We start from the raw sequence: 12,001 nt of genomic DNA, 5'->3' as shown, positions 1-12,001 counted from the left end.
TGAGGTTTTATGTACCGCTAATACCTGGGGAGCTATGGAGGACTGGGAGGAAGACAGGTTATGAGAGATGTGCAAGGAACTAGGGGATGTCTGCCCTGTAGGATGACAATTCCTTCTGATGGTAGAAATATTTGGAGAAGGAGGAGAAAAATGCAAGTTGTTCTCAAAATGAAAGTGGTTTATTCTAAGGTCCAGCATGCTTGCAATAGTTTCCCTTTGTAAGGGCTGGGTTTCTAAAACACACTCAATTTTGTCATCTCTTGAAAGGAGTTAAGACTGGTTTTACCTGTGCAGAATACAGTGGTTCTCTGCTTAGATAGAGAGATAGGTATCCCATAGCTACACAAAACTAGAATATTGAATTTTGCTCTGATAGACCTCCTAGGAGACATATATAGCTCTGTAAAAAAAAAAAAAAGTAAACTGCCACAAAATTGTTCAGGATAGAGATCATCATAAGACAGCACGGTTATAAAATACTCTCAAAGGATGAGTAGGGCTTCTCCCTCTCTTGTGATACTTGGAGTAGAACTTGAGAGACATTATTCTGTACATGGCCTTTTAAAGTAGCTTTCTGTTCTGCCACTGTCATTTTTTGAGCTGTATAGGAATGCCAAAATGACAAGGAAGGGAAGCAAATGAAAAGGGGAAGTGTGGCTAAAGAGTAGGTTTTGATCATCTTTTTGAGAAGTTACATCATATGTGATAACAAAAGTCTTCAATTGCTGCAATTGGAGACAGCTTTTAGTCTCCAAATCTATTTTGCCTGGAGACAGCCAGCCAAATAAAAACAGTGGGATAAATCACTGCTGGCAGAACTTAACAGTTATGCAACATCCAGTACACCATGTGCCTATTTTTAGATTAGTTTTATGCTAGCAGAATTTAGTTTATGAAATCTAAAAAGAATGTCTGGTCAGGGGGCCAGGGGATAAGGAGGGTATTTAGAAACTGCAGAATGTAAAAATATTTCATATGGAGATGCACTAGCAAACCCAAATTTGGCAATTCTGATACCCAAGAATAAAGGGGGATTTTTATTATTATCCCTTTGAATTTCTAATCTACAATTGCTTTTTACATGGTTAACTAGATTCACTTTGCCCAGTTAGCTAGCTGAATGCTTTTTAATAAAGTTGGGCTTCTCTATTTATGCTGTACTTTCTTTGCCAGAGGTGGGATGCAGCAAGCAGCAGCTCACCTCCTTACAGTTCTGCATATCATAGAATCACAGAACAGTTTGAGCTGAAGGGGATCTTAAAGATCATCTAGTTCCAAGCACACTGCCAAGAGCAGGGACACCTTCCACAAGACAAGGTTCTCAAAGCCTCGTCCAACTTGGCATTGAATGTTTCCAGGGAAGGGGCACACAATTTCTGTGTTCTGCAAAGTTGGCTGAACTATAGAGACAGTCCTCATCCTTTGTGAGATCCCCTGGATGTAATGACCTGCTGATATTTAGCTGATACCAGCTGATAGCTGATGTGTCACTTATGTTTTCTCAGTCTGCAGAGATCAGGTTTGTGTATGCTGCTTGCTTCGGATCAGCTGCATCTGTTTTGGTGTTCACAGTAATAACAATTGTATTTCATCAGTTAAAAGCAATTTCAGCTTGTAGCACAGGTTTGAATAATTGAAGATGAGTCTCACATAATGTGTTATTTATCCAAGATCAGATGTTCATTTTCACTCCTTTAAATCTGACCTTATCCTCACTGTCACAATTCTACATTAGTTTGTACTGTATATAATTTTGTTCCCAAAGATTTTTGCTCAGATTCAGAACAAATAATGACTGGGAGAAGTTTGGTCTTTCAGCCTTCAGAGATGCTAGCAGATAAAACATACTCTGCATATGAGTCTTTGAGATGTCTGCCACAATTTGACATTTTTCAATCATGCCATGAAGTAATCATGCTCTGACCACTGCATGATCTGTATTAATCTTTTTTTCTCCAAACTTTTCTTCTAGGTGACAATCTTGATGCTATTCATGACATAACTGTGGCATATCCCCAAAACATTCCTCAGACAGAGAAGCACCTTCTGAATGGAAACTTCCCAAAGGAGATTCACTTCCATGTCCAGAGATATTCCATAGAGACAGTTCCCACCTCTAAGGAGGAGCTGCAGCTTTGGTGCCAGAAACGTTGGGAGGAGAAAGAGGAGAGACTCCGACACTTCTATGAAGGTGAAAAACGCTTCAGTGTGACAGAGCAAGGCACTATCCCACCGTGTAAATCTGAGCTCAGGGTTCTCGTGGTTAAGTGCATCTCACTCCTGTATTGGACAGTGTTCCCACTGGGTATGCTTGCACTGCTGTACCTGTACAGCTTCGTACGATGGTATTTTGCAGCCATGATCATCATCTTTGTTGTACAGCAAAAGATCTTTGGTGGGCTGGAACTGATTGAACTCGCTTGTCATCGATATTTTAAAAAGCAACAGAAAGTTCCCATCACTAAAATAAAAAACAAATAGTTCTGGAGTAGAAAAAGATGTAAAAATGGGGGGGGTTGAGATGTCCTGCAAACCTCATGCACAGGGGAAAATTTTCACGTGAGAATTGTCTTTTACTATCACTATTGTTAGACATTTGCACTTGATTCTGTGAAGAGAAAGAAAAATGTTAGTTATTACTACATGTGAAAATGGTAGTTTTTATCTCTGAATGTAATTTCAACATTGCTCATGCAAAAAGCTAGCAACTGCTTTGTTCTGTAATTAAGGAACAAATTGCTGGATTACTGAACAAACATAAGGATGTTAATAAATGTGGCATACTCTGAACTTCCATGTAGAAACCCAAACTGTCCAGCTAGGAGAGCCAGACGTATGATTTATGTATAATCCCATTATCATAGAGTAAGCACCAGATCTGGAAAGCTGCTAAGTTTAACAATGTTTTGATAGTAGGTGGGAGTTGGGGGAGAAGTTGTTCTGTTTCTTTTTTCTATTTCAAATATTCAAACTTATTTTAAAATTATATTTTCACATAAACTTTTCCAAACACTACTGCATCTACTCAACCGTTCTGGGTTAGTCACTCAGAAGGATTTCTAAGCATTGAAGTCTTGTAGTACAGAGAACAGTCCTAGCTCTTCCTCCATTGCTTAATAGAGTTTTGCAGCTACATTTAGATCTCTCACTGTTTTGTACTCTTTTGGTTTCCATGCTAGCTGTGGGAAACTCATTCCTACTGTAGTATGGATTGCTGCAGGATAGGGTGTCTGCATTTTTGTTGTTTCATTGGTGTTTTATTCTGGTAGAGACAAAAATGTCTGTGACTATTTGGCAAATGTTTTTCAAAAGATATGCTTGTAGGCTTTGTTTAATTGATCACATTTTTTAAAAGCTTTTTTAAAAGCTTTTTTTTTTTAAGCATTGATTTTGGCTTTCACATCGCTACCTGGGGTATTTCAAGTGTCCATGGAGCTAAGCAGAAGACTGCTTGTTCTGTCAGTGTCAGCCAGACCTGATGAGATCCATCTGATGCAGTGGTTGTCTCCTTGTTGGCAAGAAATGGGGTTCAGACACCATAGCACAGGGAAATTGAGTTACATCTTCCCTTTGCTGTATTCATTTGATTGATTAATAACATCATTCCTTTTCCAACCACCTCTGTGATTTTTGGGGGTTCTTTGGGAGCTCCCTCTTTAACACTTTCCTGTATTTTCATGACATACAGGAAATCTGAAGGATTAAACTCTGTCAAGGCACAGGTGTATTCCTTGTATGAAATACAAGTAATGGTCATGCGCACAATAGGAAAAGACATAGACATTGCTAGCACTTAGAAGACACTTCAGATTAGATGTATTTTTCAACCTCAGAAATGTTAAATCACTTGATCTTTGTGTTGCTGCAAAGCCTTCCTGACTTACTAAGTATTTGTTGTTTATTGCATGAAGGCTTATTTGAGATAAGTCAAGATGGCCTGGCTCTGGATGTGGGACGGCATTGCCATGAAATGTGAAAGTGCAGAATGCAAAATCTGTCTTATACTGTGCTGCAGATCACAAACTTTGGATCATAATGGTGAATTCATCTGTTTCCTTCCAAACTGCAACACTAGATGTGTTGTTTAATGTTTTTATATCAAAGGCTGTTTTTTGAAAGACTCACCAGCCTCTGTTCAACTGTCCCTTGCAAGGTGAACAAGTATTTTTTAAAACTATCTTTAAAATAACTGTTTATTATGCAGAAAGTACTTGAAGCCATCTGTTTTAGTCTAATTTCTTAAATCCCCTTTTTCTTCTAAATAAATGAAACTAGGTTTATATTTAAGGTTATGTTACTTAATTATTTTTTTCATTTTTATGTTTGAGTAGCTGAAGAACGCTAATTGCTGTTTCATTATCATAAGTGGAAGGAAGTTCTTTCTGCACGATGATGACTTTTTTTTAATAGAAATCTGTGATGCCAGAAGTATGGTTGCAGCTTAAAAATACATAGCCTGGTTTTATTCTTCCTAATTTTCTGCTTTTGTGCAGTTCCCTGCACATCCAGGTAACCAGTCACAAGGGAAAACCTAAAAACCTCATTTATGGTGAAAGCAGAGAACTAAAGAGTTCTTGTACTGTCTCCTAAGCCACAGCTGTGCTTTCACACCAGGAGTAACTATGGCTAAGCTACTCCTTATAGCAAGGTTATAAGGTAAGGTTTTGTAAGGTTATACAGTAGCCTTAACACAAGACTTCAAGAATGACTTTGGAGGACAAGTTATACATGTTGGTGACATTAATACAAACTGTGCCTTCCTTGGTCATTCAAAGGACGTTGTGGTGTCATCAAATGTATTTGAAACAACAGTCTGAGTCTGGGTCATGGAGCAATGGAAGATTCATAATATCCTTTATGTCTGTGTGTGATTTGGGCTATGAAAATGAAATCACATGCAGTCCACTGTTGACACTTTCCAAGAGTTTTCTCCCAGCTGGAGCCAAATACGTAGCCCAGTGCAGTTTGGTAAACATCCTTCAAATCTGTAAGTCATTCTCCTCTCCAGTGTCTTTTGACATCTCCATGTCTTTTGAAAATGTCTTTGACATCTTTCTCCTCTCCAATGTCTTTTGTCTTCCTTCGAAGAGGAAGAATAATCCTCTTGTCAGCTGGAAATGTCAGCTTTAAATGCCTGACTCCATTGTGCTGGGGGGAGCACATGGAAAGCAAAGAATTCCCCTCTCACAAGGAAGGGTGTTGGCATTGTGACTGATGTGCATCAGACGTGCATCATTTTCCATCCCATATGAAAATGTGAGATGGGTAAAAATTTCAATAAAAATAAAAAGCTTTGTGGATATAGAAGCTTCTTTGTTTAAAAAGTGGTTAGGAAACTCAGAAGGTTCTAATATTTGGATTTCTTGGAGACTGTTCTTACCTTGTTCCCCTGTTTGAACCACACTGAGATGGCACTTAGGGACATGGTTTAGTGGTAGACTTGGCAGTTTTAGGCTTATGGTTGGACTTGATCTTTCAGCCTCAATGATTCTGTGATTCTATGCTGGATAAATAAGTGTTTTCAGTGCTGCTAGGTTAAAGGTGCTAGTACACCAGGAATCACACACACCCCTTTTTCATGGGACACATTGACTCTGAGACTTACTCATTAGCACATTTCTCATGGCTCAGCTTTATGTTGAGATCAGTGGTGTGCTTTAAGGATAGCTCTCATTTGCTCAATCAAATGTTTCCTCATCAGCATCAGGGGTTTTTTTATTCTTTGCTCAAAACAGAAGGTTGACATCCAGCCATCCATGTGTATCAGCAAGCTCATTTGGGTTGCATGATGTCAGACCAAGAGATTCTGCTCTTGGTGTCAAAGCTGCAAGGCCTGAAGCTGGTCTGTCATAAAAATGTATGTCTTAGTTTTGTGCTTTGCTCCAGTTTGTGTTGTTTAGAAACAATACATGTTTTTCTAACTTGATTTTATATGTACACTCTGGGAAAGAAAACACCAGGGTACTAGAAACCTAAAGAAAGCCTTAGTTTTCAGAGTTCACCGATTATATTAGAATGTTTTAACCATGTACCACTTACTCCAGAGCAACAATAAAGACCTGAAGCACCTGTTACATTTTTCTGCGTTTACTGTGTGGAATATTCTGTGTATGCACTCATACAGAACAAACCTTGTCTGCAGTCACACCATGGTCTGTCCTGGGCAGACTGGTGTCTGTCTGAGTGCTTGACCCATGGTTTCTTGCTGCTGGGGTGGTGTGTTTCCTTTCTTCCCATGGAAGGCAGGAAGGGGGTGGCTTGCTGTCCCCTCCCATCTAGCCTCTTTATGGAAAGGGATCTACAAACCTTTGAGCATGCAAGAGGTACAGCTTGGTTTTAGCCTTGCTCTGCTGCTCCACCAGTGTTGCAAGAGGTACAGCTTGGTTTTAGCCTTACTCTGCTGCTCCACCAGTGTTGCAAGAGGTACAGCTTGGTTTTAGCCTTACTCTGCTGCTCCACCAGTGTTGCAAAAGGAAAAGTTATGGTTTGAGAGAGTATGTTAGGTAACAATACATAAGTAAGTCCTCTGTTTTATATATCCTCTTACCACCTGTGTAATTACTTAAAATAAAAGTGATCTAGGTCACAGTTCACTTTCATAAAGGACCTGTCTTATTAAAGATAAAAATAAAGTTCAGATAAAAACCTCCTTGATAACTTCTCCATTGTGCAAATGTTAATCTAGCATGGCAGTGCAAGGGCAATAACCTTGCCATGACCACTGCACTCCAAAGCAGACTGCAGATTTCAGAGGAGCTGGGGATACCATCCTCTGGAACTCACTGTAGAATGGAAGAAAGGAGGAGGATCTCCACCAGAGATATAAAGCCAAACCCCAGTAATATGTAGTATGGGTGCTCTTTATGGCCTGTTGGGGAGATCTGCGTTCAGAAATTCACAACAACAAATACAAGAGGCACACTCATCATCCGAGACAGATAAAGACTTTGACCAAACCTCACCTGTGTCCAGCTGAGCCTGAAGCACCTGCTCCAGGATAAGGGCAACTATGAGCCAGGAATTGACATACCCCATACACTGGTTAAACTCTCAGCACTTCAGCTCTTTAACCCTGAATACAGCCATGGAGCAGATACTGAGTATTTCACAAGAAGGAAATGTGCCTTCTTGTTGTCCAGTCTTAGTGTAACAATTCCTGTTGCCTTTGACAGGTGGCTGTCAGGGTTTCTGAAGAAACCCAGGCAGATTTCACAGCAAGCTGGTCCATGTTTGGTTAATATTCTTGCAGACCTTAGATGGGATTCAGTCCCATCTCACTGAGCAGCTGTCATTTTCATCTGAGAACAGGGAAGAAAAGAGTTTGCTGTTGCTCAGAAGTCATCCTTGACATCAAGCAACCAACCAACCAACCCACCCAGCAACCCTCATTGAGTGGTGGACACTACAGAGAGGGACTATTGGATTGTTCCAGCCCAACCACTGCAGATGCAAGGATGACATTCTCACTTGCATGCTAGCATGCAGGTATCCTTCCTGTGGTGTTCAGCACCAGCTCTCCCTTCTTCTGCCACATGGGGCTGCAACCTTATTTCTGACAAGCTCCTCAGAGTGAATTGTTTCAGGTCCTCCCCTCGTTCAGTGTCTTCATCTAGGACATCTCCCCCATTTTTTTTTTGTCTGGTGGGGTCTTTCCAATATCAGCTGAGAATAACCCATCTGATGACTTGAGATCAGCTGCTGTTTCAGCTGTGTCATGATGACAAACCAGTTTGTCATCCCTCCCTTTTCTTTAGGGCCAGAACCAGCAGCTATCATATTTCCCTGACAGGATTTTCTTCTCTAAAACTTATGCAATTTCCCATGCTTGTTCTTCTTGAGGCACTGGCATCTGATTCTAGTTTTTGGAGAAAAGCAACCATTCACCTGGCAAATGGTGAGTGTGAAGGGAGATAGGAAAGGTGGTTATTGACCACAGGAGTTGTTTTCAGTATGGTTCAGAGTTTGTGTTCCCTGGCATCCCTGTCCAAGGGCTACAATGTGGTTGTCAGTTTTGCTGACGACTGCATTTGACATCAAGGCCTGGCTAAGAAACATGTCCCCTTTCCAGTCAAAGCCTTTTCTTCTCTTCTTGTCTTTTAAGACCTTAGCACTGCAGGTTCTGGGCACTGATGAGAAGCTAAGGTTACCTACAGAAGCTCCAGCTTGGTCATCCTTTCTGGGTTAATGTGGCATTTTGTGGCACTCCAGGTAGCTCAGTTACTGGTCTTTAATACTCTCACCTTATTATACTGCTGCTGCTCACCATGAGCATCAGAATGCAGTAGCAATCAGCTACTGTGAGAGCTGTGAAGCAGCCTGTGTTACCACTGACACACAGGTAACTCCCTGGCCTCCCATACGATACATTTAGTCTCCCTTACAAACTTCCCTGTTCCCATCAGCAGTGAGTGGAGGAGGAAGCTGCCACTTCCCATGAAGGGGGTTTCTCATCTGTTTTCTCATCACATCTCAGCTGTGCAATGAATGATGATAAAGTGATATTGCCATGGCAACACAGGTGGATTTCCTAATTCCATAGCAACTCGATGCAGGCTGATGTAAAATGTGTGCTCCTTTCCTCCACTGGCTCTGCTCCTTTGATGTGTCTGTGAGACAGAGTTGGTCTGGTTGGGTATTTTTTCAACTGTGGATGCACTGTGAGTGAGAATTATGAGAATATTAGTTTGTATGTGAATGGAGGAGAAGAGACAGAGATTATCTCCTCTGAGAGCACTCATCCCAGGCAATCTCTTGCTCAGGGGAACTAATACACACAGCTCAATTTTAGAGTCTTGATAGTACTTAATCTTGCATTTATTGTAATTACTTTGTATAATTCAGACTCAAGTACACGAGAAGATGCCTTGAAGTGATTTTATGTCATAGCAGCCCTCTTGATTTTTGCATTAGTCTTGTCAAAGGCACTATATTCTTGTGCATGGGCAACAGCTGTGAAATTCACAGATCTCAAGCACATTGTTACAGGGAAAGCTATAGCCTGATATTTGGTCTGCAGAGCTGCCTGACCCATTGGCTGTCTCATGAGTCATCTGCAGTACATCAAGACTGAATTGAATCATAGAATCTTTTAGGTTGGAAAAGACATTTATGATCAGTAAGTCCAATCAACATGAAATGGTAAAATCTGCAATGTCCTTCTTGCTTGAGGTTGTATTTTTCTCTACTGAAGCAGAAGAAAGCCTTTACAGTGATAATTTTGGCTTCAGTTTCTGATGATGGACAAGTATTCATAAGGATCTACAGATCTCAGAGCACATTTCTTCTAAATGTATCTCAGTTCACTGGCAGTGAGGACCAAAGTAAGATTGGTCATAGGAAGCACATACTGTATCAGTCTTCTCCTCAGCATCTTGCTTTGGAAAAATCTGACCCTCAGGCTCAGGAAGAAAATTAACACTTTAATAGCTAGTGACCTTAATGAAAGACATTAATTCAAATGTCACAAAATGCTTGGCCTTTGGGACAGCTCTGTTCAGCCCACTCTGCTTCAGGATGTGTGGAGACAGCTCCTGTAAGAGACGTGCTAGGAGGAGGGTGGCCTGAGACACTGCTCCATCCCACGTGTGCAAATTAAGCAGAACAGGGCCCTCGTAGAAAAAACAAAGCTCTTCAGGCTTCTTCATGAGCATGTTCTATCAAGGTAACAAAGAAGATCCCAAAGTGACAAGCAGAGCTTTGTCTCTGGCCTCTCTTCTGCGTTCATCATGAGCCTTCAGTCATCTAAATGCCTGTGTTTTAAATGACATCATGGTTTCAATGAATCAAAAAGGGGATGCTGAATTATAGCTGGGAAGTTAAATTATTCAACAAGTCCTTCCAAATCTACTGCACAATCCCTTCCCACCTTCCTGGCCCTTTGTTTGGCCTGTGTAGATTGTAAAACACTTCTGATGGCAATGGCCCAAAGCAAGAAGGAACATGCTACAAGATAGTGTGGGAAAGGGAAGGAATAGCAAGAACTTCATGGATCACAATATGCATTTCCAGGGTAGCACAGAGGGATTGGTCAACCATGGAGGATACCACTCCAGTCAGTTGTCCCTGCTTAGAGAAGGACAGACCTGGAGATAAGGACCTTCTGCATATAGATTTGTGTATGTATCTTTGTGTGCTATGTAGGATGAGAAAACTGAGCAATCAGACAATTATACATCCAAGCCATCATTCAGAAAATCAGAGAAGCAGAGAATTTTAGGGTTGGAAGGGACCTCTGTAAACCACCAAGTCCACCCTCCTGCCAGAGCAGGTTCACCTAGGGCAGGCTGTACAGGATGGCATCCAGGCTGGTTTTCAATGTCTCCTGAGATGGAGTCTCCATCACTTCTCTAGGTATGCTGTTCCAGTGCTCTGTTACTTCTTACCGTAAAGAAGTTCCTCCTCAGTTTTATATGTAACTTCCTACATAGAAGTTTGTGACCATTACCTATTGTTCTGTCACTGGAAACCACTGAAAAAAGACTGTCCCAACTCCTGACACCCAGTCATTAAATGTTTATAAGCATTGATAAGATTCCCTCCTCAATCTTTTATTCTCCAGACTAAAAAGACCCAAGTCTCTCAGCCTTCGTAAGACATAAGAGAGGTGTTCTAGTCCCCTAACCATCCTTGTAGCCCTTTGCTGTGCTCTCTCCAGCAGTTCCCTTTCCTTCTTCAACTGGGGAGACCAGAACTCCACACTGGTACTTCAGATGTGGCCTCACCACGGCAAAGTAGAGGGGGGGTATAATCTTGAGGGGTGGGATGCCTCCTGGTGTGCACCAGTGCCAAACTACTACACCCAACAACACCAGTCATATCCCTGTCCACCTTTGGAAGTAGTTTAAAGATCTCTCAATGAACCCTGATTACTCTTGTCCTAAGAACATTTTTCCCCCTGTGACATAAACTTTTCTGATCTGTTGCCAGCTGACCTAGTTTCTTGTAAATCAAGCCATGGTCACAGAGCCCAAGGTTCTGCCAGTAGCACCAGGCTCAGATCTAGGCATTGATCTGAGAGCTCTTCCTGTTTACTCCCTCATCATTCCCTGCAACTGGAGGTGCAGAGGAGAACAGGACTTGTGCTCCTGATCCCTCAACCACTCATCCCAAGCCCTGAAATCTTTCTTCACTGCCCTTGGACTTCTCACTACTTTGTCACTGCTACCTGAAAGATCAAAAGGGAGTAATCTGAGGACCATACGAGGGAAGGAAGCTTCGCCTTTGTATCATTAACCTCAGAGAGGCATCTGATGTCTGTATGCAGCAGCTCTGGTCTGCATACTGGGCCTTCCACTCCCTTCAGAATCTGGTTTTCTGTGACAATGACCCATCTTCTGTTCTTTATTGAGTTGATTTTGATGAAGGGGGTGGTCCTACTATTCGTCGAAGACCCCACTGGGATGGAAGAGCTCTCAGTATCACCAGTTATGCATCAGCACCTGGGAAGGTGGGGTAATAGCTGGACAGATGCACCTGGTAGTAATTTCTGATCATTGCCCTTTCCTTCCAGTCACCATATTCAGTCCAGTAGAGAGAGGAGAGGGAGTTGGATCTGTCTACCTTCAGGGCTTTTTTCATGAGAGGCAGGGTGTGATTCTGAGCACCAGTTGTTTCCCTGATGGCCCTCAACCTGATCACCTCCTCCCTGAGCTCCATCACTAAGTGGAGGAGCTCCTCTTCTCCAACACACTTTCCACAGTCATGGTCAATTTTGCCATCAGACACCAGAGTAAGAGCAGACATTGCCCTTAGTAGTTCGAGAGAAGTGGCAGGCCAGTATGTTTGTGCAGTATAAAGGGGAAAAAGATGCTTGGCTCAATCAGGAAATCCATGCATCTCGGAATAACTTGAAAATCAGCACTTGAGAAGTGCTGATCGTAATAACTGACTAAATAATAACAAAAAGTAAAAAATAAAGAATGTTATGTTTCATCAATATGGCACTAATAACTCTGCAGTGAAGTATTTTAAAAGAACAAGACAAGATTTATACCCCAGGTTT

General features: G+C 41.6%; 1 protein-coding gene across 2 annotated transcripts in view; it reads left to right on the top strand.

Moving 5' to 3' along the window:
• Positions 1-6,080, top strand: part of LCLAT1 (lysocardiolipin acyltransferase 1) — a 99,809-nt gene extending 93,729 nt beyond the window's left edge. For both annotated transcript variants that reach the window (XM_030447136.1, XM_030447134.1), the window contains one exon: positions 1,973-6,080. In XM_030447136.1, the coding sequence (XP_030302996.1) occupies positions 1,973-2,481 (509 nt within the window). In that variant the 3' untranslated portion in view covers positions 2,482-6,080. The remainder of the gene's footprint in view (positions 1-1,972) is intronic.
• The last annotated feature ends 5,921 nt before the right edge of the window (positions 6,081-12,001 follow it).

The sequence above is a fragment of the Calypte anna genome, chromosome 3 (genome assembly GCF_003957555.1).
Source record: "Calypte anna isolate BGI_N300 chromosome 3, bCalAnn1_v1.p, whole genome shotgun sequence".
Taxonomy (NCBI): Eukaryota; Metazoa; Chordata; class Aves; order Apodiformes; family Trochilidae; genus Calypte; species Calypte anna.
The sequence above is the reverse complement of the archived record's forward strand: the minus strand, read 5'-3'. Positions and strand labels throughout refer to the sequence as shown.